The 25,541-nt window shown below is 35.7% G+C and overlaps 2 protein-coding genes, 2 long non-coding RNA genes and 1 other non-coding gene across 5 annotated transcripts; 4 read left to right on the top strand and 1 right to left on the bottom strand.

Annotated features, from left to right (window-relative positions):
- Window positions 1-1,152: 1,152 nt before the first annotated feature.
- Window positions 1,153-4,533, top strand: LOC100185713. The gene is made up of 6 exons (XM_026835510.1): window positions 1,153-1,313; window positions 1,643-1,760; window positions 2,226-2,345; window positions 2,850-2,970; window positions 3,477-3,567; window positions 3,762-4,533. The coding sequence occupies exons 1-6, from the start codon at window positions 1,242-1,244 to the stop codon at window positions 3,879-3,881; spliced, it is 642 nt and encodes a 213-aa protein (XP_026691311.1). The 5' UTR covers window positions 1,153-1,241; the 3' UTR covers window positions 3,882-4,533.
- On the bottom strand, window positions 4,511-11,097 carry LOC101242330 (serine protease lint-like). The gene is made up of 14 exons (XM_026834325.1): window positions 11,023-11,097; window positions 10,511-10,584; window positions 9,345-9,506; window positions 8,894-8,957; window positions 8,718-8,825; window positions 8,078-8,493; window positions 7,561-8,003; window positions 7,317-7,371; window positions 7,144-7,260; window positions 6,666-6,909; window positions 6,265-6,432; window positions 5,943-6,049; window positions 5,546-5,695; window positions 4,511-5,176 (listed from the first exon to the last, which is right to left on the bottom strand). The coding sequence occupies exons 2-14, from the start codon at window positions 10,569-10,571 to the stop codon at window positions 5,013-5,015; spliced, it is 2,259 nt and encodes a 752-aa protein (XP_026690126.1). The 5' UTR covers window positions 10,572-10,584; window positions 11,023-11,097; the 3' UTR covers window positions 4,511-5,012.
- Window positions 8,375-8,469, top strand: mir4094 (microRNA 4094). Its single transcript, NR_034489.1, has one exon. It is a non-coding gene; the product is annotated as a microRNA 4094 (primary transcript).
- Window positions 11,098-18,720: 7,623 nt separating the features above from the next.
- LOC104266870 lies at window positions 18,721-20,576 on the top strand. Its single transcript, XR_717761.3, has 4 exons — window positions 18,721-19,221; window positions 19,856-19,899; window positions 20,287-20,340; window positions 20,405-20,576. It is a non-coding gene; the product is annotated as an uncharacterized LOC104266870 (long non-coding RNA).
- Window positions 20,577-20,804: 228 nt separating this feature from the next.
- Window positions 20,805-22,091, top strand: LOC104266871. The gene is made up of 4 exons (XR_717762.3): window positions 20,805-20,971; window positions 21,361-21,401; window positions 21,895-21,950; window positions 22,017-22,091. It is a non-coding gene; the product is annotated as an uncharacterized LOC104266871 (long non-coding RNA).
- The last annotated feature ends 3,450 nt before the right edge of the window (window positions 22,092-25,541 follow it).

The raw sequence follows: 25,541 nt of genomic DNA on the forward strand, positions 1-25,541 counted from the left end.
TGTCGGTACGTAAATAGTCACCAAACAACGTGACATTCTATTGTCATCGAAATATCTATTTGTTCCAAAGCGGCGGACCGTATCGCGGAAATAAAAACAAGTTTCGAAAAACTGCTTGCTGTTATGCTATCATGGGCGCCATTGTGTGTAGAAATGATAGAGCTGAAACTACCAGATAAGTTGTTTTATGTTCAAAACTGCAGGTTAATATAGTGCGTGTTACTTCAGCGCGTTGCGTCAGTCGCCTCAGGCTGTATGGGGGGAAACTACAGCGAGTGTCGTATTGTATAGGCTGGCATTTCAAGCTGTGAGTATAGAGTAAGGTAACAAATGGTGTAGGTTTAAAAACAGTATAGTACAATTCTCAGAGTGGTGGGCGAACGATGATTTAGCCATTAGGTTGTAAATGCCAATACAGTTATCAGTCGAGCATATCAGAAGCAAACTGCCCGGGTGTATATTATTCACTTTGTTTGGTTATTTCGAGGCAATGATATCATGCGCTTCCGCTTTTTGGAAAGGTAAAAACCATGACAGTTTTGCAGCAGTCGCGTAGGCTACTCGCGGTAGTTATAGCTTGCAGTGTACGTGCGCGTATCACATATAAAATTTAATGAGTTGAGATTTCAATAAATGTCTGATTAAAATAATTATGACAGTTGTTAATATGTCTACAGTTCGTAAACGAATCTAAAAAAGACCTCCTAAATAAATCTAGTGTACAAAGACCAAGTTTATAGTGCATGACAAAGCAGAACGAGGATTAGTAGATATATCATTAGGTAGTGTTTGTAATGAAATTTAGGTGTACACCAACGCAATGTCATGTGGCGGATGGTATTAATTATGCATAGCTAAGCCAACATACTAAAGCGCGACTGGCCCAAAGCTGTATTGTATGCTATATAGTTAAAATGCCGTTCCATAAGAATTGTAGGTTTTTGCCATTATGACTGCAATAAATTTACGAAATCAAAACTGAAACAAGTTAACTTTATAACGTAAATATCACTGATTGTGACGTCGTAGGTCCACGCGCGTCAAAAGTTGATGAACCAACTTACGTCATTTCCGTTTCGATGATTCACGTGTCCCCGTTTATTGCATGAGTGTGGTATTCCATCATACGAAAGAAAAACGCTATGTTTGGGTAAAATTTAAAAATTGTATAAAACAGGTAGTGAATCGTCGCTAAGCTATAATTGTTTGTGTACTATTTTAATGCTACACTATAAAGTATAATGAAAGTCATGGCAACTTTCTGGCTAATTTTCTTTTTAGGATTGGTGAGAGGATCTTACCAAGTATGCGAGGCAAGTAATCAACATATATGACGTATACGCTTCTTATACTGTTGTTAAAACCAACGCGCCGTGTATATTATACTTTGGGGTAAGACGGTATATCGAAAATGCCAACGGTATACCATCTTACCACACAGTATCATATATTTTTTCTTAATCGTGTTTTTAACAATCAACAACGTTGTTTGGGGGTCGTAGGGCTACGGTTTTATAATTCTGTACTTGGTTTTTGTTTCTACAAACTGGAACGAAAAAAGAGAACAAAAGCATGCCCTATCTTACTCCGCCCTACTATACAACTATTGTGTAACATGTTTTTCTTTATTTATGCTGTACAGACATGGACGTCAATCAACGAAACTATATACAGCCAAACATATGTGACCATCACCGACCCAACTGCTAACACAGTTCGACCACTTGGATTTAAAACTGCCGTCTACCGGTTTGAGGGAGGTACGTTATTGATATTTTTGCGTCTTCGTTTTTCGGCTAAATGCTAGAGTGGTTCTTATTGGCGATACATAGGTTTTGTAGGTGTTTTCACCAAAACCAAGTTTGGCACAAATGCATTTTATAAAATGTATATTATAGTTAACATAAAACCAGTACTAAGCAGTGCTGCTTTTATAATTCATTCTGTGTCGTATACTCTGTTTGCTGCATTATTTTCCACCTTGAAAGTTAATTGTTTTAGATTAAAATATTTAAGCTAAATTGTCAGGTTTTGATTCGTTAACACGTTAATGTCTTCAAAAACTTATATATGCGCAATTCAATTGTAAAAAGATCATGTAGGACAAAATAGGTTTACGTGTAACATTGCTATTTACACTGCAATATAAATAATCTATTAAAAATTCATATTATCAAACCTATTACAAGATAAGCCATTTCACCTGTAACGACTTTCAATTACAGAACGCCCGTGCAAAACAGTCGCGCCCACGGATGGAAACATGCGTCACATAGAAGTCAAGTGGGAGTTGGAGCAAGCTGGGAGGTTGTGCGTCACCAATAACGCTAACAACCAAAATAGATGTAAGGTTTTAGCATAACAAGTTTTCTATAGATAACAAACGTTAGATGTATAACTTATATACAAGTAGTAAAGTGCAGACATTATAAAGTACGAGAAATGTAGAAAATTTAGAAAGTGGGGTAAGATGGGACTTGTTTTTATACTTCTTTTGTCCCCTTTTTGTAGCAGAAGCATGTTAATAGAATTCGATTAACGTAGAACCATAGTATACTCAAGTGATAGGCTACTATGATTCAACCCCACGATTCTGAAACAGCGTTATTTTTAATTGTTCAAAACAAGATAAAATAATATAGCATGAAGGGTCTAACGGTATCTTATCTTATCCCATGTTTCCTACAATTGGTAAAACGCAAGTAAATATTTCGTTTGTTTGAAAAAAAGATATCGTAGGTTTGTAAAACCAACACGCCAATATTTCAAAAGAAAATTTATTATATTTATTATTAGATTTTAAAATGTTTCAAAATGTGAATGTTTATTAATAAACGTTTTAATTCTAGGCGGCACCTCCCGGCAATTTAGTCTCTGTACAGTTGTCCCGGGATCTCAATCATCGATTGAATACAGATTCTTCTGTGAGGGAGATGGCTGCGAAAGTGGTGATAAATTATTCTGGTACAGGTGAATATCAAACACCATATACTTCATGGATGCGCTGTTTTTTATTCTGACCAATAAAGAAACGTGATACGGCGATAAAGCGGGCACGAGGTGTATTAAACAGAACATCTGTGATATAATGACTATCGCTGACCCCACACGCGAAGATACAGTAGGGTGGGGGAAGATGGGACACATTTTAACTCTGTTTTTTTCGTCCCATTCAGCAGTAAACAAAGAACAATCAAACATTTACAAATCTATATCCACACGACCCTCATAGGCGTTGTTAATTGTTTAAAACACGTTCAGGATATATGGATATTATGTGCTAAAGGTGTCCCATCTTCCCCCACCCTAATATAAGCTACATTTGTTTATTAAAGTAAACCGCGCGTTACGACAAGCCTTCTATAATAAGTAAAGCTTATTTTGGTTTAGTGAACTTGTTTGACTTAGTTTTGCTATTTCCGCCTTCACAGAAACCTTCAAGTCGTATGTGCTGTTATTAACAAGTTTGTTTGTAGGTTTGTAGTCGAATCACCTATGGAGAATGGAATGTACAACGAGAACTGGTGCGATACAAGAGACGACAGATACCCAGGAAGCTTGGTCAGGGTAATTGAACCTTAATTAAATACGTTTAAAATTTTTCGTTTTGAGTAGAAACCTGAGCGGCTTATTAAATTTCTTCAAATTTAAGCTTGTAATGTTTAATATAGGCCTCGAACTCGAGCTAGTTTTTATAAAGTACACAGCACGTTCTGTGTTTTTTACTTCAATATATTTATCAAGCTTTTTTTGAATTTCAGTTGCCGACCAACTTTATTCCCCCTACTCAAGCCACCACACCAAGGAACAAAGCCTCCAGTGTTGCCAGCAACGTTTTGGTGATGATGGCAACACTTTTAATTGCGGCAGCACTACATTGATGCATGTTATGTAAACCATCTACGAAACATTGTGCTGATAACTCTGCTCAGTCCCGTCTTCGGACATTAATTCAACCTGAAAATGTCCACTTATTTGATATAAAAATTGTTTTCATATATTTCGAAATTGGCCTGCATTTGATTTCCCCAGTAACACACGGAGTAAATAGAAATGTTTATCTCTTTACTTCGTGTTCTGTCCCCAATTCTTCATATTTTTAGAGTTGTCTATTTCGCAAACTGTATTCCAATATTATTAATTACTAACACCAACTTTTATGCACAAACAATTAATAACCGAAAAGTATTTAACGAAATATATGGTAGGGTGGGGAAAAATGAGACACCGTTCAGTTCTATATTTTGTCCTGTTTAATAGTAAACACACATAAGCAATTGTAAAATCGTATCTCTACGACTCCTATATACTATCTGTTTACCTAGGACACTTGGGTATGATGTACTAAAGGTGTCCCATCTTCCCCCACCTTTCTACATGTCGTTTTTACAGTATATGTGTCTTACAACATCTAATATTTGTTTAAACCATTTAGTATTAAACCTCCTATTTTTCAACAGAGGTCCTAAAACTGCCTTATCTATGCGAAGCATTGCAAAAACTTAAAATCTAACAATAAATACACAATGCGGTTTAGCAATCTAATTAAAACATTCGAATGTGCATGTCTACACCATTCATATTCATATTTAAAAGTATAACTATCTAACCGTGTATGATTAAGAGTATACAGGAAATATCTCTAATTATCTTCGTGCACTTATATACTTTTGCTGTTTTACTTGTATTTTATTATTTTGTAGTGTATTTTACAAACGATAAAATATTTTACATACTTTCTTGTGTAAAGATTTACAAAGAAAAAATGAAAGTATAAGTACTAATAAGAGACTATATAATAATAAAATGTAAAACACTCACGAAAGAACGACAACACAAGAACACAAGGTATTACTCATATACATTTGATGTTATCAGGACTCGTAAAGTTTCAAAACACCTAACAGTTTTATTTGTTTGCAGTTTAATACGACTAATACACAATTTATCGACTATAGACTTCGGCTGTCACTTCACAGTGTCGTTAAATGTTGTTCTTTCTAAACCCATCGCTACCTCCCCCCAAATGTGTTTATTACCCTGTTTATCCAATCTATAAAGTAGGATGCCCTTGTGTAAACTGCAGGTTTTCGTTCTTCAGCCCCGCATCGTCCCCAACTATAGATTCCGTGCAGAACGTACAGGCCATTTGGTCGCTGACAAAATAACGGTCCGCCTAAACGTAGAAAAAAACAGTCAGTAATTTATCAAACTTTTATGTTTACTTGAATAAAAAAAAATAATATGATGTCTGTGTCGCCACGTTTCCCGCTCGTACAGTTATTTGCCAGCTTTAAATCAGCATGGTCGGTAAGCGAATTTAGATTTTAAGAATCGAATAAACTTTGTTGTGTCAAGATTGCAAAATTATTACCCAGAGTTCGTTTAAAAACATATTTATATACGTTTGTATACGGACTCTGCTTTAAACTATACGTATAATATTTTGAGTACGTGGGCAAGTTGTTATCTATGGTTAGATCATACCAATTAAGTTAATAAGTAAGTAATGTTAGTTTATGCAGCTGGATAACAGATTTCGCACCTGAGTCACCATCGCACGGATCGTTACTGAGTTCACCAGCACACATCATACATGCTCTGATAACACAATTCCGCCAATCCCTTCTGTTGCATTGCTCATTGGTTACAAGTGGAACGGACACTTCTTTCAATACATTATCATGACCAGTACCTTGAAACAAAAATGTCTAAAAATATCTGCTGTTGTTTATGATAACTTTAAGCGTATGTGCTTGTGTAATAAACAGTAGTTGTTACATTTTCAACATAATTTGTTTGCAAGTTCATTTGATATGCTGTAAGCTAAATTTTGATAGAAATCTTTTTCTAAATTATTCAGTCGATATAAATGTAAAATCTGCTTTATGGTGTTTATACACCAAAGTATGTTTTGTGATTAGTGAAGATTTTATTTTCACCTTGTGTTGATCCCCATCCAAGGACAATGCAGTTTCCCTGTGGTGCTGGAGCCTCAAAAGATAGTGGCATTGGTGCAGGTGTATAATAACTGTTGGTCTGTACAGGTCTGAAACAGTAAGGCATATTTATAAGAATAATAGTAAGACTAAAAAGACATAGAATGTGATTTGTTGAAAGGTGTTGCATTTATTAAGGTAAAATAAAATTTAAGTTTTATTTATTTTGTTTTATTATGGTTGTACTTGTGTACATCATATGTTGCATGTTATATAAAACTAAACCTTGCAGAATACTTAAGCAAATCTGATAATTAAGTTTTACCTTTCAAGTCGTAACAGGGCAAGATCATTTAATCTTGGTTGGCCAGCTGTTTTACAATTTGTTGGATGACAAATAACATCGATCACTCGCAAATCTAATTGTCCAACATCACGTTGAAAAGATAGTTTGCGGTATTTACCAAGGCTTACCATGAGTTCGGATACTGGCCTGAAATGGTAATTATGTGTTTTTCTACTTTAAATACCTAATAATGACATAGGCGTAATGTTAAGGGTGCATGGGGTGACATCAGCCCTAACATATAACACAAGAGTAAACTAATATGTTTTAACACCCAAGTTTTTCGCATTAATCCTATTTTTCATATTTTAAGGTGTCTACACTAAAAGGAGAGCGACATTAATCAATGCTTAGTCAAGCTTTGAATAGTAAGTATTTACCTTGCTCTGCTGCAATAATCTAACACACAGTGTGCTGCTGTTAACACCCACTGATTATCAATCCATGTTCCCCCACAGAACTGCGTTGAAAGGGAATTTTTAGATAAGTATGCCACCGAGAATCGTAGCAATCCAGCGGGCCCGCCACCCACTATACGGGCCATTGGTGCAGCTCTGTGTGCAAGGTCACGATGAGTTTGATACTCACAGCACGGAGCAGTTGGATCATTTCGGCAGCATTCATCTAAGTGGGTAAGTGTATTATATGTTTTTGTTGGTGTAGAAATGATAAAATTCGACCTTAAATGATGTTATTTTAACTAGTATTTAACTTTGTTTTTCTATATTCCTATCCTTTTGCATGTTTGTTTATTTTTAATTATGAGATATAAATAGTTGATTTGTAACATAGAAGTTCAAAAACATAAACCATTGGTGAAATGATTTATTATGAATGTAAAATATAATGCTTGCCAACCTTGAGCATCAACTCTGCATTCATGTGAGGCTTGCTGTGGTGTTTGTCGCTCCATACCCTGTAGGATTTTCAACAGTGCTGCTATTTCACTTAAACCAGCAGTTGGAGCAGGCACAGCTGTAATAAATAATGTTGAAGACAGATATTTTTTAAAATAAGTGGTAGACTCTTACTGTTGACTTGTGGGGAGACTGCATGTACAATGGGGTCAGTATAAGGTGGCAAATCCTGTAACAAGCATAACAAGATTTTAAATTATAATAATAATAATATAAAAACTTTTATTTGTCTTTTTTATTATGGAAGATTTAGAAATATTAAACAAACAAACAAGATATAGCAACAAAACAGGCTTACTGGTAAAACATGTTTACATTTAATTGAAAGTGCTGTGATTATGTTGTTTTGTTATTTTACCTCCTCAGTTGTTGTTGTTGACGTGGTTGTAACCGGTGCAGTTGTTGTAGTTGTAGCTGTTGGCTCATGATTGCTTAAAAGTTGTTGAAGCCATGGTGGTTCACTTAAAGTTGTGCTTGTCTGTGTTGTAGATTGTGTTGTTGGAGTTCCTGTTCTGACTAAGGTTCGTGTTGTTGTGTTCAATACTGATAATACGGCAGGAAACACAGTTAATGGAGAAACGGAAGTATTAGTTGCGTTGTTGTAACCATTGATTGTTAAATTGTATGTTGAAACAGTTGAATTGTTGTCCTCCACTACATCTGGCGGTTCCTCTCCTGAAATCTCTTGTGCCACCAGCGCAAGAAAGTTGTCATCGTCATCTATGTTGGGAGGAAGTGGTGGTTCGATCAATTCCTCTTCACTGTAGTCCATGTTTAGGTTGTTTCTCCATGATGGACTGTCTAAAAAATAATAAATGACGATAAATATAATCCTGTGGATGTGCGGCGCATTACTTATTAAACTATTATCGCACCTGCATCTAGATCCAAAGATGTATTGTTTACAAGGGGTGGGGGTACAAGTTCTTCGGATACTAGGACAGAGAAAAAACACCAGTATACCCCATCTAAGGTACTGTTCCAGCAGCAGCCCATAGATTCGCATCTTACTTTAGTGATTCCTGGAAAGCCACAGTCATCTCTCTCTTCCGGATTGAATAAGCAAGTAGAAGTCTCTGATTCATTTTGGGGTATTGCACCCCTGGAAACTGGGTTGCTGGAAACTACTCCAGATGCATATGCTTCAATTGGTTCAGTGGTATTTACGCTTTGTGCTCTGGGCCTCGTTGGAGCTTCTTCTTTGCTCTGAGCTGCACGGTGCATTGCTGCTAGTCTTGAAAGCAACTCCAACAGGTCTGCATTCGGCTTTGATTGTTTCCGCACTTCATTTCTGATTAAAACAGGTTTACCAAACTTAAGCATGTGACGAAAGTTGGGTTAAATCCCCACGGTTGAGAAAAAACTAACTAAAACAATATAAGCAAGATCACCCACAAAGTAACTTACATGGTATAACTCTTAAGCTGACTCCATGTGTTAAACCCGTGTTATAACGACTGTCGTTTTTCGACCACTCAAGGGTAAAGTAAGTGGCATTCACAATCAAGTACTTACTCATTTAATGCTGCTGATATTGGAATCGTTGTTTGTACTGTCGTTGTTGGGGGCGTTGTTGTTGTTGTTACTGGTGTTGTTGTTGTGGTAGTTGTCGCTCGAGTGGTTCTAAAGTATATTTACGATAAATAAATCACTTTTAGAAACAAACATATACTATAGTATGGTATACAAACCGTATTGTACTTGGCAAAGAATTCACTCTGTTCGAACCTTGACTTGGAGGGAAGAACGTATAACCTGTATTTAGTTTTAGATGGTAAGTTAGTTGTTTGCGTTCAGCTCAAAACGGCAAGTTTAAAATCGTTAACTCTGAACCAACAAAATAAGGGGGTTTATGGTTCAACGTCTGATTAGAAATTGTCATATTTGAATTTAACATGAATAGACGTCGCAGCACAGATCATGCAGCATCTCGATTATTAAAGTGCGAGTGCAATCTATAGTAGAGTGGGGAGAGACGGGACACATCTATAGTAGAGTGGGGGAAGACGGGACACATCGTATTTGCCGCGCACTTTGTTGGACCGTGAGTCCCGTCTTCACCACCCTACTGTACATGGAATATATGCACACTAGTACTCCCTGCGGGTAAAGCGCTTGAGAATGCAAGATGTTCAAACTTACTGAGCTTGGAATAGTAGCACCAGCTTCCATAGATTGTATACTGATAGCAGCAACCCATTGCTTCACAAATATGCCGGCTCATATGTTGAGTACCGCACCGCATTCGATGATTGTAACTGATCTGGCATGCATCGCTGCCAAAGTACATTGGCTGAAGGTATCCTGTTTAAACGGATAAATATTTTACCAGTATAGTAGGGTGGGGAGAGAAGGGACATCTTTTCTTTTTTTCTTGTCCCATTTGGTAGTAAACAGAACATTAAAAGAGTTATAAAACCGTATCCTCACAATTTCTATAGAACGTTATTAATAATTTAAAACACCAAATGATCCGTTATATTCATGAAAAAATCACGCTCAAAGTAACACACATGGTAACTCGTAAGCTAATGGTAAACTCGTATGAAACACAACACCCATGTTCTCACCGTTTCCCGGCACGCGAGAATAAAGCAAGTTACATTCATTCATTAGTTCGCACACCCCGCACTTTGCGGTTTCGTATGTTATGCGGATTTATTTACCACGCCCGTCAGTGACATTAATTTTAGTTAACAACATTTAAAAAAACGTGAAATGATGTTGCAAAAAGCGCCTATTAAAATTCCCACAATTAAAGCATGTGTTTGTGCTAAAAACTTCAGATAGAAATAGCATAAGTTTATGGCCGCAGGGAACGCTTCTATGCGTCACTGTATATGAAAATAGCGGGGATTTAAATGTAATAGCAGGTTATACTGTGATTTCGGAAAGGTTTAACCAATTGTCGCGCTTTCGTTGAAATGAAACTATCCGGCCGTGTTAATTCAAATGCAAAATAGCTGCAACGATATTTATGTATCCACTATTTCAGGAATTAATCAGATTTTCTTAAAAAAAACGCGTGCAGTTCTTAATAAAACTTATGCAGTTGACGCCATGGGGGATTTCGATTAATAGGAAAACGCATGTTCTGAGTTCGTGTTTGCACATTAGTCTGTCACTCAGGAAAGTTTAATACCTGGTAATATGATGCAACACTTCTCGTTGGTTGCCCACGCAAATTTGCGGAAAACTTAAGTGAATGATTAAAACGTGCTTTTTTATGTGCACGGTACCCAGAACTATTACCAATAAGGAGCAACAAAACACCCAATTCGCCACACAGTTTTACGCAAATTTCTTACCTTCAACTTTTGCGATGAAGCCCGCCCACACTAAGATACTCGCAATAGTTGATATCTTCATATTATCGTAGTAACTGTGAAATATATATGTGATTATGTAACGTGTGTAACTTGGTATACTCTTACAGAATAAAACATGCGTTTCTATGCGATATAAACACGATTTCGCGGATTTCTCTTTCTAGTGCCGAACAGATAAATTAAACTCTACTCTTGGTTCTTGTTTCCACACAGGTTTTACTCTCTTACTTAAATTTTAATCCCTTTCCCACACTGTAAATACAGTGTAACAACTGTATAACCTCTCCTAAGCTTCTTACAGAATATCAAGGGTCAAGATCGGCCCTTTTCTGAGAAAGTCGCCGTATTTCTTGCCCAAGGCCACGGTCAGAGCTTTACGTTTTTGAAAGCTACAATAAACAGTGAACTTACGTAAAGAATTACAAATCGGCAATAAACATCGCGCCATGAGCATACTAAAACACAGCGCGCGTATTAACAACAGGATATACTTCTTTAAAACCAATTTTCTTGAATTGAGAGTTCGGGAACAATAAGGGTTATCGTGATATTCGATCGCCGAGCCTTCTACCATCACCAAGTTCTCTAAACAGATTAAAATAGGGAAGTAATAACAAGTTTATGCTTCCACGTTCTTCGTGACGTGTCGTCGCCAATCAGTTTTAATGCGAGCACTACAAACGACTTCGGTTCCACCGATCTAAAATGATGTTTCTTGTCAAAACATACGACAGCTGATTTCACGGCCCAACTTGCTGAATAAATCGTTTCGTGACGGTAATAATCTACTTGTGCTCTTCGTTCGGTACCTTGTCTGTCTTTCTAATCTGCCACCTAACAAACTTGCTTCCAATGCGTCTGACAGTATACAAATATCAATACACCCGGCGGTGACATTTTTGTGTAAATACCGACAGCATATTATAGATATGATTTAGAATGACAACGCAATAATAGATGTACCCGACGATCAGTAGGCCTATATTCAATAACGCGTGTCGAATTTGAACATTTATTTATCTTAAACAATAATATTCGCCGTTAGGTACAGCCGCTTTGAATGCCCGCCGTACAAAAACGTGTATTGTTTAAGGGTTAACTTTTGATCAGAATTGCGTTCGTTAAATATTTCGACATTTAATATCTTGACGCAATATGTTATTAAATTTTGACATGTGTTCCTTTTTGTCCAAAATTAAACACATTTGTCACAGACTCACAATCAGACTTAAATAAAATTTTATAAAAATTAAATAATTTAAAATGAACTCTCATATGTAAAACACTTACATTTGAATACCTTGAAGAATAAGCGAAGAATCCCTTTTCAATCACACCTGAGTATTCGCAAACTGCGTTACCCAGTTCGGCAAATCAAGTATACTGAATGTTCTGAAGTCGATATCGTAACAGTTATAAGCGGTCATCTTCTAAAATCTAAAACAAAAAATGCACGTCGTGGTTTGCCTTTTTCTAAATTCTCTTCTCTAGAATTACAGAATAGCTGACCAAATTAAACTTTCGCAAGTCTTCGTGATTGATGGTTATCACTTTTAAGAGTACAGCTATAGTTCGCTGTAAAACTTCGTGATCAAAATATGTAAAAGTTTGTAATCGTTTGAATTGTGTTGCTATTTAAGACTTTGATTAACAACTTTAATTAGCAGTAAAGCTACGTATATAGTAGAGTGGGGTAAGATGGTGCATTTTAATTCTCTTTTCTTCGTACCATTGGTTAATCAAGAAACAGTATTTACATAATTGTATACCCATAGCCTCGCGTCTGTAAAAGAGCGTTATTAATTGTTCAAAACATGATCAAGAAACATAGAATCTAGATTTTAACGTTAACCGGTTTCAACCCCAGTATAGCCCACTATCTAAAAAAGTCACAAGTTTTCGGTGTTGTGTTTCTATATGTTTTGCGGTTTCTTATTTTACTTTCCGTACTATCTATACTACACTTTTATTACAACGAAACCACCACTGGCCACTGCACAATCGATTGAAAAAAAAATGACAAATTAAGTTAATTGGTACATTTTTACCTGCTGTGCAATAGTTTTCTGAAACTAGTTTTAGTTAAATTCACTTCCCACTTCGCTTGGGTCAACCATGGCCTACTAAATATATCTTTAGTAGGCCTTGATATCTTTAGTAGGCCATGGATCAACATGTTATGCAACACTACTTCGTTCGGCGCCGAGGCACGTGGTGGTTTAGCAAGCCAGCCTCTAACCCTGAAGCCTATATGTAATGGGTTCAAGGCTCGTCGCTGCTCTCTTTTTGGGCGTATGTGTCGCGGCTGCCATTGTGGGTGTATGTGTTTGTTTTTAACCACTTAGCGGAGCAAGCAGCAATTGCTTCAAGTCAGTGGTCACTAAAATTGATCAGCCATACGTAAAAAAATAAACACCCACGAGGTGTAATAACCACCAGTTTTATAACGACGACTGTCGTTTCCGCCTACGCGAGGATAAAGCAAGTTACTTTTACTCATTCACCTTGTGGTAGGATTTTCCAGCACTTTAAAACTGTAGGCAAAAAGTTGAAAACATATGTTATTCGAATAGGCGCGTGCGGGAACTAACCACAGTATTTCTAAGAGCAATTGCAGAGCCTGTTGTGCAGGAATAAACCTAAATGGTGGATGTAATCAAACCATTCAACATCCTTTGCCAGATTGAATATAGTTGTCATTGCTTAAAACTCATTTTGGTTTTTTTTGGTTATGAAAATTGATCTGTCAGTTTAAACGCTTGGTCCTATAGATTGTATCTGTATTTAAAACATAAATCATTCCCAGATACAGCTATGGCAAATTTTCGAATTTATTTAGTGCTGTTTGTAGCTTTTAGCTTAATTGTGGAACTCGTGGACGGCAAAAAAAGAGGCGGAAAAAAGAAGCAAGGTAGTCGGCGTCGTCGTTCTTCCACACCACAGATGATTGACGATAATCCTGTGAGTTCTCGCCAGCCATCACAGTGGACACAGCACCAAACACCTAGGTGAGAAAGTACGGATTTTGTCCGGTTATTTAAAACAAGAATCTTAAGTTGTTTACGCGCAACAGATATAGTGGGGTGAGAGAAGATGGGACACCTTTAGCACAAAATATATAAATATCCTTGTCGTGTTTTAAAGGGCCTAAACACACCTCAAATGTACTTCGCTTTAATCGATAGAGTGTGTTTTTCTTATTCCAACGACACCTTACTTGTTTTAATCGGTTCTGTATAACCAAAGATATTCCAGCTCAAACACCGTGAAATTCATAAAACTGATTTGAAAGTTGCGTGGCGAAAAAATTGAGAAGTGTACTACCCACGTGACAAATCACGTCACAAGATTGTTGAAGCGTGGCCGCTCTCATTCAGAAACACTGAGAAAGGCGAGAGGCAGTGTTTTTAGCGAAAAACGAGAGAACAAAAAAACGCAAAAAAGCACAAAAAAACGCAGGTTTCGCTCTTACGAATGAATCAGTCACGTGACTAGTACGTTCCTACGTCACAATCACGAAGCTCGTAGTAAAAAAAAGATAGCGCTAGAGATCACTGTTTGAGGACGAATATCTCCGCCTATACTGGACCAATTTTAATAAGCAATGGAATCAATAAAACAGTCGCTTTGTGAATTTACCATAAAAAATAAAAGTGACGTGGGGTGTGTTTAGGCCCTTTAAACAATTAACAATGGTTTATGAAAGTCGCGAGGACAAGGTTTTATAATTCTTTGAATGTTCTTTGCTTACTACCAAAATGTACGAGAAAATAGAATGAATAGGTGTCCAATCTCCCCCCATCTTATTATATACAGCCGTACGTGCGGAGTCGCTATATTTCTCAAATATTCTACAACATATATAGTGTGCTAGGGGAAGATCGGACACCTTTTGTATCTTATTGCGTTCCATGTAGTCGTAAACAAAGAACACTTAAAGAATTATAAAACCGTATCCTCACGACTCCCATAGACCGCTGTTAATTGTTTAAAACACGACCAGGGTATTTGGATGTTATGTTCTAAAGGTGACCGGTCTTCTCCCACCCTACTATAGCCTATATAATTTCAATTCAGAGCCACCCCACCCCCATTTTGTTCACATACAGTACTGCCATAGTATACTGAAGTGTATACTATGGTACTGCTGTTGTGTAAGATCGGATACCGTTATAGCCTAAATCCCATATTTCCTGATCATGTTTTTAACATTTCACAATCCTCTTTTAGAATCGCAGGTGGCTTACGGTTATATAATTCTATTAATATTCCTTGTACCAAATGAGACGAAAAAGATAACAAAAAACATATTCCATCCTACCATACTATATATATATAGTAGGCAACGAGATCGAACATGTAAAAAAGTTTTACTATTTTTTTTAGTGCGCAGAGATCGTACAACGTACATACAAATACAATGGGTATCGAAAGTTAATATTTATTGACTTAATTTTCTGTTTTGTTTTTGGATTTATTCCTCTTGGCATTTATACTGTGTTATACCCGTTTTCAGTGATCTTTAAATATAGTAGGGTGGGGGAAGATAGGACACCTTTCCATTCTATTTTTTGTCCCATTTGGTAGTAAACAAAAAACACTCAAGGAAATATAAAACTGTAACTTCATAACTACCATAGACCGTTGTTAATTGTTTAAAACACGATCAGAATATTTGGACCTTATGTATTAAAGTTGTCCCATCTCCCCCCACCCTACTACATATATTTGTTATCCATAGTAGGTCGTTGGAAATTGCAGTTATGTCAAATCAAACAATGTTTTAATTTTAAGCCGTCTATGTTGCTTTACATTATTTTTTGTTATTTTATAGACGATGATCGACCGATGAAGTTGATGCTTGCCTAGAACAAATTGCAAACTCAACTAGAAAAGATAATAAAACCACCCTGTGGAATAATAAACCAAACTTACGAATTGTTTTGTTTTTAGTTGAATAAAAATTGAATTGCCCTGATTTACCGGCTAAAAATCTCAAGCTACTAAAATGTTTTATAGTAGGGTGGGGAAGATGGGACACCTTTAGCACATAATATCCGAACACCCTGATCGTGTTTTAAACAACCACCAACGGTCTATAGGAGTCGTCAAAATATAGTTTTATAACTCTTTAGAAAATGTCCTTTATTTACAACTAAATGGGACAAGAAAATAGAGTTAAAAGGTCTCCCATCTTTCCCCACTGTACTGTATAAATTCATTTTCATGGCCATATCTCTTTTCTGCTGCCAAAACAAGACCGGAACACTAATCCGTAATGTTGTATTTGGAACTATTTTCACCATATGTATTAGTTGGGATATGTCGCCGTATTCTGAACCAGTATTTCGTTAAATTTAATCGTCACTTGCTCGGGTGGACGTTTTATTTAACACCACCTCGTGGTAGAAATTTCTTCGATACTTTACCGCTAAAAGCAACTAAAGTTAAAACTCCTATTGTTCGGATATAGATGCGAGAATCAGCCAGTATTTCCAAGAGCAATTGGTGAAATTACTTGTTTTGATTCAACCTTTGGTTCGAAGGGCAATTGCGGAACCTCTAGTACAGGAATAAGCCTTAAAGGATGGATGTAATCAAACTATTCAACATCCTCTGCCATATGGAATATAACTGTCATTGCCTATAGAACGCATTTTGTAAATGTGGTTTAGACAACTGCTTTATGGACGGTTGGTATTAGCTTGTATCTGTAGTTACCGAACGTCTATACTAACTTTGTAGTATACGCTATTATTCCCAGGTATATAGGTATGGCCAGTGTTCGAATTTATTTCGTAGTGTTTGTAGCTGTTAGCTTATTTTTTGTAGTAGTGAACGGTAAAAAAAGGGGCCGAAAAAATAAGCAGGGTACTGGTCAGCGTCGCCGTTCTCCCAATGTGGCGTGGAGCAAATATCAGCCTAATAGTTCTCGACAGTCACCCCTATCGGCTAAATCTCATCAAACCTCAAGGTGAGAAAATGCAATGATTACCGGACATTCAAAATGACAATCTTTCGTTGTTTCACGCAAAATACAGCTGTTAATGCGGGGTTTCTATGCAATAACTATCCCCCGATTTTATCATATAGTTCTCTTGTGTAAAAAGGGAAACCTGTCGCACACAATATCTAAATATCCTGAGCTTGTTTTAAACAAACCAACAACGGTATATGGGAGTCGTGAGGATACGGTTTTTTAATTCATTGAATGTTTTTTGTTACTACTAAATGAATCGAAAATATAGAATAAAAAGGTGTTCCATCTTTCCCTCAACCTAGTACACATAATATACTGTAAGGTATGATGGGATAACTTTAAAACCTAAATCCTAGATTTTTTGATCGTAATTTGAATACTTAACAACCCCCTTTGAGAGTCCCTCATAGGGTTATATATTTCTCTAAATATTATCATTTTACTACCAAATGGGACGAGAATAGATAATAAAAATATCCCATCTTACCCCCTACTATATACATAAAACATATTATGAGTGATTGCATATATTTTATTGTTATTGTGCCGCTGCAACCGTTCATAGGATTCCTTTTTATTTCAGTGCGTCAAGAGCTTACAACGTACATACAATGGCAATGAATACCAGAGGTCGGGTTTCATTTGTATTTATTACTGTAGATAGTTAAAAATCTAATTTTGGGGGCAAAATGGATTTACTCTCTTGTTAAACCCCTTTTATATTGATAATCAAGTAGGGGCCGCAGTATCCTCACAACCCTCATAGATTGTTGTTAATCGTTTAAAACACGATCAGGGTATTTGGATATTATACGTGCTAGAGGTGTCCCATCTTCCACAACGCAGTACTATGTATTGTTTCACATTTTTCTTTATGTTCATTTATAGACGAAGATCGATCGGAGAAGTTTATGCTTGACTAACACAGATCGTAGTTAAGACCACTCTGTGGAACAATAAACCAAACTTACGAAATGTATTTGTGTTTTAGTTGAATAAAAACCCGTCTTTATTTACCATCAGCTTTAAATCTAAATCTACATTGAATTTATTTATTACACATAAACCATTTTCGAGGCCATGTTTATGTGTAAAGGTTTCCAGTTAAAATTCTTTTCTGTTTCCAAAACAATAGACAGACACAAAGCCGTTATGTTCTACGAAAATTGTTGTTATTTTCCAAAGTTAGTATAGACGAGGGGTTCCCAAACCCCGGCCCGCAGGAGCAAAATAAATGGCCTCAGAAGACTTTAAAATTACCGATTGCACACGTTTACAAATAAACATATTACTTTAAAAAATCGTCTAGAAATGTTTTATTGATTTCTGTAATAATTTACATTGCTTTTGTTACGTCACAAAAATAATTATGGGGGTCACAGCATCAGCCAACCTTCCACGCTTGTTACTCTGGTATGGGGGTTATATCCTGACATGATTCAACAAAAAACTGTGAAACTTTGTCTTTTACTCCGCAAGTACGTAGTTTAATCTGTTCTAGAAGCCATGTTTATTACCAGCATATGTGTCGAACTTCCTGACCTAACTAACAGTATTCGTTATAACCAAATTTTGACCAATACAAGTCGCGTCGCCAATATAGCAAGGAAAACCTTGCCCGACGCATAATTATGATTTTACATATTGGCCCGCTATAAAATAAGTTTCGGAACCCCTGGTATAGACCAAGTTAGGAAACGGATTGTAAAACAACGAGTTCTGTTTTCCATAGTCGCGCGTCTGTGACGTCATAGTCGCAGCCATTAACCGGTGCATCCAGCAGTTTTGCGTGTAAATTGCCATGCCTTTACTTTTTGGCTCACAAACTTAACACCTACATACCCGGCAACGAAACTTAAGGTATCTTTGTAAAATTTTCCTAATATCAAAACGACATTAAGGATAACAATACTGAGTTACTATTTTTGGTCTTCTCCTTGAATTAATAATAATAAACCACCCTTTCTACGTTTATGAAATCGGAAACCGCGAACACCTTATCTGCTAGTACTTGAGCAGTTTGGAGCTGCATAGTCATCCATGTTAGATTATAAATATAGTATATATTGGTTCTGTAGATTCGTAGGTATGAGCATATACTATTGTGTAAACTAAGCTGATTGCTGCTAGTATTAATCGCCAACGTAAAGTACCCTGTTAAACCACACTGCAGCCTACTCTGAAAAACAGTTAGAATACTAATTTACTAGAAATTAATTCTTGGATTTAATATTATATAACAAGATTTATATTAGAACTTACATTTTAAATCTTAAAACAACCGCTAGAAGTGTTTTTTTTTCTAGCTTTGCATCGCTTACAAAAACCGAATAAACACACGCCGACCATGCATTTGGGCGATTCACGCTCTGTGGGCTCCGTAATGGCGGACATAAGCGCCGTTTCCTGACATGACGTTGTTATTTCCTATTGGTATGAGCAGACGCGCACGTTAATCTTGTTGATTGAGTATAACTTAAACGCAGGCAATTTCTTTGTTCACAATTTGAGTTCAAATCATAGGCATCGCTAATGTATTTAGATGTCGTTTTAGTTTTACAGAATAATAAAACCATTCTAATTTTCAGTGTGTTTTGACAATGGAAAAGTTAAAATTGTTTTTCGTGCTTTTGATAACTTTTAGCTCATCTGTCGAGTTGGTATTTGGGTTTCCCGGATTACGTAAGGGTGTGACCCGACAAGGTAGCAGGTAAGAACTAAAACGAATCTTTGTCCGGCGTCGTGTCTATATGTGTCCTTGGACAAGACCCCCAACGGGAATTTCTCCAACCCAGTAGACACTAATGGGTTGTCAAAATTGTTAAAGATTATAAAAAAATGATAAAATTCCCCCTCAAAAATGATCACCCGCAAAATAACATACATGGAAACGCGTAAGCTGGTACAAGGTGTATGAAACAAAACACTCGTGTTATTAAGACTGTCGCGTTTCGGTCACGCGAGGCTAAGCAAGTTACATTCATTCATTGTATAAAAGTACCTGAGAAGCTTTGTGTATTTCGATACACCAACCAACAATGTTAACTTTCTATGAAATATTCTTGTACTAAAGCAACGTATTTAATAAACAGTATTTGTAGGAAATGTGAAAATACACAGTAATAGGGTGGGGTAAGACAATGCCTCGCAAAACATGTGACAAAATATATAGGTTTTAAGGGGATATCATAAATTTCATAAAGACTGATTTTAAACACTTTACAGTAATCGGCTTTGGCATACACTTTGTAAGGACCTAAAAATAAACCATATAGACCTGTCCCTGCAGAGGCGTTTTATTTTTCCTTTTTTGCTATATTTTTAATCTATTAATTCTTTTCTAGTAACAGAGCCTACAATATCGACACAGAAGAAATGGAAATTGATGGTTTATATAACATGTTTATAAATTAAAATTGTATTTTTAATGTTTATTTGTTTATTATCTATATTCTTCATTCACTGTACGTGTAAAATTGGTTTAAAATTTCAAGAACTAAATAAATTATAAACATAATTAAAAATCAACGGACGATTAGATTAACAAAACAGAACTTACTTTATTCGGAAAATGTTTTCACTTTATTTGCAAAAGATAAAATATATCAATTACTTGCCTATATAATGCGAATAGCCGCATTTTGGCGTTGGTTTACTATATTCTCATGCATTCTTAATTTTCTTTGTTTACTGCAAAATAGGACGAGAAAATAGAATCAAAAAGTGTCCCATCTTTCCCAACCCTACTATACACTAACTTCGTGTCATTTTCTAGACATTCAACGAATAATGGATCTAATGAAAGTCAGATCTGCTTAGAGATCAGTTGGTAAACATAAACTTTCGATTTAATTAATTTTCATTTATTTATGTTCTAATTCCCTATTTTTCAGATTGTTCTTGAGCTGCAAAAAGAGAATAATATTTATTTCGTTGGAATAATAATAAACCAAAGTTACAATACCACTAATGTTAGTTTTGTTGCTGTATATATCTGTTACCACATATCATTTATGAATAAAAAGATCTTGCAGACAAGGTTAATAAAAACAAAACTTATTTTCGTAGCCGTGCTTTTTGTGTAAAGATTTACAGTTGAAATTTTATTATATTGCCAAAACAATAGACAGAGACATAAAGCCGTTACGTTCTACGAAAATCGTTGCCATTTCCTATCGTTAGGAGTAGACGCGCATGCTATATAGTCCTGTTGGGCATAACTTAAACGCAGGCGATTTCTTTGTTCACAGTTTAAATTCAAATCATGTTTAATATTAATGTATTCAGGTTTGTTAAAAGTTTTACAGAAAAATCCAAACGATTGTAATTTTTAGTGTTTTGACAATGGAAAAGCTGAAATTGTTTTTCGTACTCTTGATAACTTTTAGCTCCTGTGTGGAATTGGTGGTTGGACCGCCTGGTAACCGAGATGTGGTGGTTTCAGACGACAGAGGTAAAAGGTAAGAACTAAAACGACTATTTGTATAAAGCACGTATCAGAGAAGTAGTATGCGTTGTGATACTCAACCAACAATGTTAACTGTCTATATGAGATATGTAATATACTTGTACTAAAGCAACGTATTTATTAATTAAACATTAATTGTAGGAAATGTAAAACTACAGAGTAATAGGGTAAGGTATGACAATGCCTCGCAAAATATGCAGCGAAGTATATAGGATTCAAGGTGATATCATAAATATCATAACACCGATTTTTATTACTTAACAGTAATCGGCTTTGGCCTGCACTTTGTAGAGATCTAAAAGTAAACCATAGTCCTGCCATTGGCGCGTTCTATTATCTCTTTCTTTTTGCTATATTTTAAATTTTTCAATTCTTTTCTAGCCAAAACTACAATATCCACAAAGAAGAAATGAAAATTGATGGTTTTTAATTTGTTTATAAGTTGAAATAGTACATCTAATATTTATTGTTTTATTATCTTCGCTGTACGAGTAAAATTCATTGAAATTTTAGGAAAGAAAAAAATCATAAATACATTTAAAGTCAATGGACGATTAGATTAACAAAACAAAACTTACTTTATTTGGAAAATATTTTCACTTTTTTTGGCAAAAGATAAAATATTATTAATTACTTGCCTAATGCGAATAGCCGCATATTGCTGCCGTTGGCTTGCTATATATTCTCCTTAAGTTATGCATAAAGTAGGATGGGGGATATGGAACACTTTTACATTCTATTTTCCATGTCCCATTTGGTAGTAAACAAAAAAAAAACGTTTAAAGAATTAAAACCGTACCATCACGATACCCACAGACCGTTTAAAACACGATTAGGATATTTGTTAAGTGGTAAAGGTGTTTTCCGTCTTCTCTCACCCAACTGGAAATATATTAACGTTGTGTTATTTTTTAGACATCAAACGAGTAATGGATCTAATGAAAGTCAGATCTGCTTAGAGATCAGCTATGGTAAACATAAACTTTTTAATTCAATTCAATTCTATTTTATTTATGTTGCATTTTCATATTTTTTAGATTCTTCTTGAGCTGCAAAAAGGGAATAATATTCAATTCGTTTGGAATAATAATAAATCTAATTTACAATACTAATGTGCTGTTCATAATACAAATTATTTGTTGCCGGTAAAGCAATAATCGGCCGGAAAATAGTCGAAAGGGAAAAATCTCTTGCGATGCTGCGGAAAGTTTGTCTGATTCGATGCTGTAAAACTAGTAAGAACTAGAAGAACTATAGAGTGACATGAGTTGTGACAGGATGGAGTCACACTGGCCACAACAAAGTCACTTAACACGTTCTATAACTTAATTAAACCTATGGTTAAAGGGAAAATGGAGTCTAAATTTGAGGTCGTTGAACAGAGCCTCACTCATATAGGACAGAAGGGGAAAATTGCTTTCCAGTGTTTAGCTTAGTAACACGTACGCATACAGTGATGGAATTTAAATAGTCGAGCGCTTTAACAACTTTGCCAAGGCGACAAATTCGGGTGTTTTTCGGGTGTGTTTTTATGAGAAGGCTACATGGGGAATAAAAAAATCTGAGTGTATACAAATTTTAAATTACATACGATAAGTGAAATTATTTATTGTCCATAAAATAATTTTAATATGCTAATGGAACAGCATTTTACAGTTACAAAATATTCTTATCAAAAATTGATTCCAAGTCGTAGAACAAAACCGTGATGTTCTTGGAAAATTACCGACATATTTCCTTAATACGATTTGATGCGCATATCTGTTCACTTATGTGGAAGGGTACAACTCGGAGACTATAGAGCTATGCACGCATATGGCGTTAAAGCAAGGTAGTGTTGGAATATTTTATTCATTTAAAAGGTTTTACAAAAAAAAATAAGAACACATTTTTAGAGTTTGATTATTTTGCTTTTCTTTGGAATTTGTAATTTTATTGCGGCCTGTGATTAAAGTTACTGGCAATTTACGTAAGGATTATGTGCTGTATATGCTGTTTCGTATGAAGATATATTATAATATAGACAGAACTGGTAACAGGGGAAAGTATGTATAGTGTGGTGGGGGAGATGGGGCACTTTTTATTCTATTTTCTCGTTCTATTTGGTACTAAACAAAGAACATTCAACCAAATATAAAACGTATCATTACGCCTCCCATAGACCGTTGTTAATTGTTTAAAACACAAATAGGATATTTGGATATATTAGGGACTCTCTCCCCCATCAAACTATATCAAATTATTTAAAAGCAGTTGCGGAGCCTCTATACCACAGCACGGCCTACTATAGATATATCTTTAGTAGGCCATATTTCTAGTAAAGGAATAAACTTTCAAGGAAAGATGCAGCCCAACTGTTTAAATACTGGTTTTGTGATTACGACTTTGAAAATTGCTTTGTGAACTTTAATTCTTAATCCTGAGGTTAATTATGATTCTGTAGTTAACATGCGCCTAAACAGCTTATCATTCCTATATAGGTAAAGCTATGGCAAGTTTTCGAACCTATTTCGTGGTGTTTGTAGCTTTTAACTTAATTGTAGAACTTGCGGAAAGTAAAAAGAAGAGAGGGGGTAAAAAGAAACAAGGTGGCCGGCGTCGTCGAACTCCAAAACCAACGCTGGAAAAACCAGATCCTAAAGCGACTCGTCAGTTACTACAGCCGACATCAAATAAATTTGCGAGGTAAGAAATAGCAAAATATATGTCCGCTTTTACAAAATGAAATTCTTTCGTTTTTTACATCCAATATACGACTGTGTGTATCTATGTTTTACTATATGTTATGAATCATCGCATTTATGATACAGTGATGTGGGGGAAGATGGGACACCTTTGCATTCCATCTTCTACTCCCATTTAGCAGTAAACAAAGATCATTTAAAGATTTGTAAAACCGTATCCTTACGACTCCCATTGACCGTTGTTATTTGTTTAAAAAACACACACAATTAGAGTGGGTAAACTTTATGTGCTAAAGGTGTCCCGTCTTCCTCAACCATGTTTTATTTTACTGTTGACGCGTCTTTGCAACCGTTTTAAATTCCTTTTTATTTCAGTGTGTCGAGTACTTACAACGTACATACAATGGCAATGAATACCAGAGGTTGAGTTTCTTTCATATTTATTACTGTAGATAATTAATCCACAGGTGGAATTGGATTAGATTTTGCTATTCTGTTATAACGCATTTTAGGGCCTTTTAACTATATTTTACTTAGCAGGACATTAGGGCTTGCCGTTACTTTACAAATTCCAAATCAAATATAGGTTGATTTCAAGATGTGGTTCTGTATGTGTTGTTTCACATTATCTTTATGTTCATTTATAGACGAAGATCGATCGGCGAAGTTTATGCTTGAATAAAACAGATCGTAGTTAAGACCACTCTGTTGAACAATAAACCAAACTTACGAAATGTTTCTGTTTCTCGTAAAACAATAATCCGTGACGTCACATCGCACCGATATAAGTTCAGTTGATGGTTAGCGCGCATACCTCTAACGTTTAACCATACGTTGTGGTTTCAAGGGACGTTGTCGCTGCTACCATTGTGGACGGTTAACTCTCATCGAGGAAGACAGTTTACGGCAATTGCTTTAACCCAGTGGTCTTAAATAAGCTGTCTGAATTTTCAGCTATAATGAAACATAAAAAATAAAAAAAAAAAACAATTACCTATAAAGTTACATTCGTGGTAAGTCGTAACCTGACACGAGGTGTACCTAAAAAAACACCCGTGATTTAACAACCGAATAACAACTACCATTTTCCATGCGAGGATAAAGTAAGATACATTCATTTATCTAATATCGGTGGTAATATGTAACATGTGTTGATGTAAGAAGCTTTTGCAGAACACAATGCAAAACTTGATGCTGACTTTAAAAGGCCGTTATTACATTTGCATTGGTTACAAACGTTATGATAATAATATATTAGGGTGGGAGAAAGAAGACAATTTTAGCACATAATGTCCAAATATCCTGATCTTGTTTTAAACAATGAACAGCGGCCAGCATGGGAGTCGTAAAATACAGTTTTGTAATTACTAATGAACGTCGTTTGTTTACTACTAAATGAGACTAGATCTCACAACATAGACCGTTGTCAGTTGTTTAAACCACGATCAGGATATTTGGATATTACGTGCTAAAGGTGTCCCATCTAACCCTATAGTACTAAATTTTGATTTGATTTCTGTAAAGAGATTAAAGAATAAATGCCAAATTTAGGAATCGAGGTATTTGGAAAAAGTCGCCCAAAAAACAACAAGAACCACTGTTTAACGAAAAAATCGATATAACCACTTACGTGCTCAACAACTATTCAATACAAATGAACTTATATGACCACTTATACGTACGTGCTCAATAATCTTTATTTTCTAGTGAAATGTTAAACAATCCAAGCACAGTATATCCTGTCTTTAAGTAATAGCAAAAACCACTAGGAAATATTGTTAGTATAGTCTTAATTGGATGCTGGCTATACGGTACAGGTTAATGGGTAAAAATACACAATGCTTCATTTTGAAAAGTTATGGCATTTTGTTTCTATTT

This window comes from Ciona intestinalis, chromosome 1 (genome assembly GCF_000224145.3).
Source record: "Ciona intestinalis chromosome 1, KH, whole genome shotgun sequence".
Lineage (NCBI taxonomy): Eukaryota > Metazoa > Chordata > Ascidiacea > Phlebobranchia > Cionidae > Ciona > Ciona intestinalis.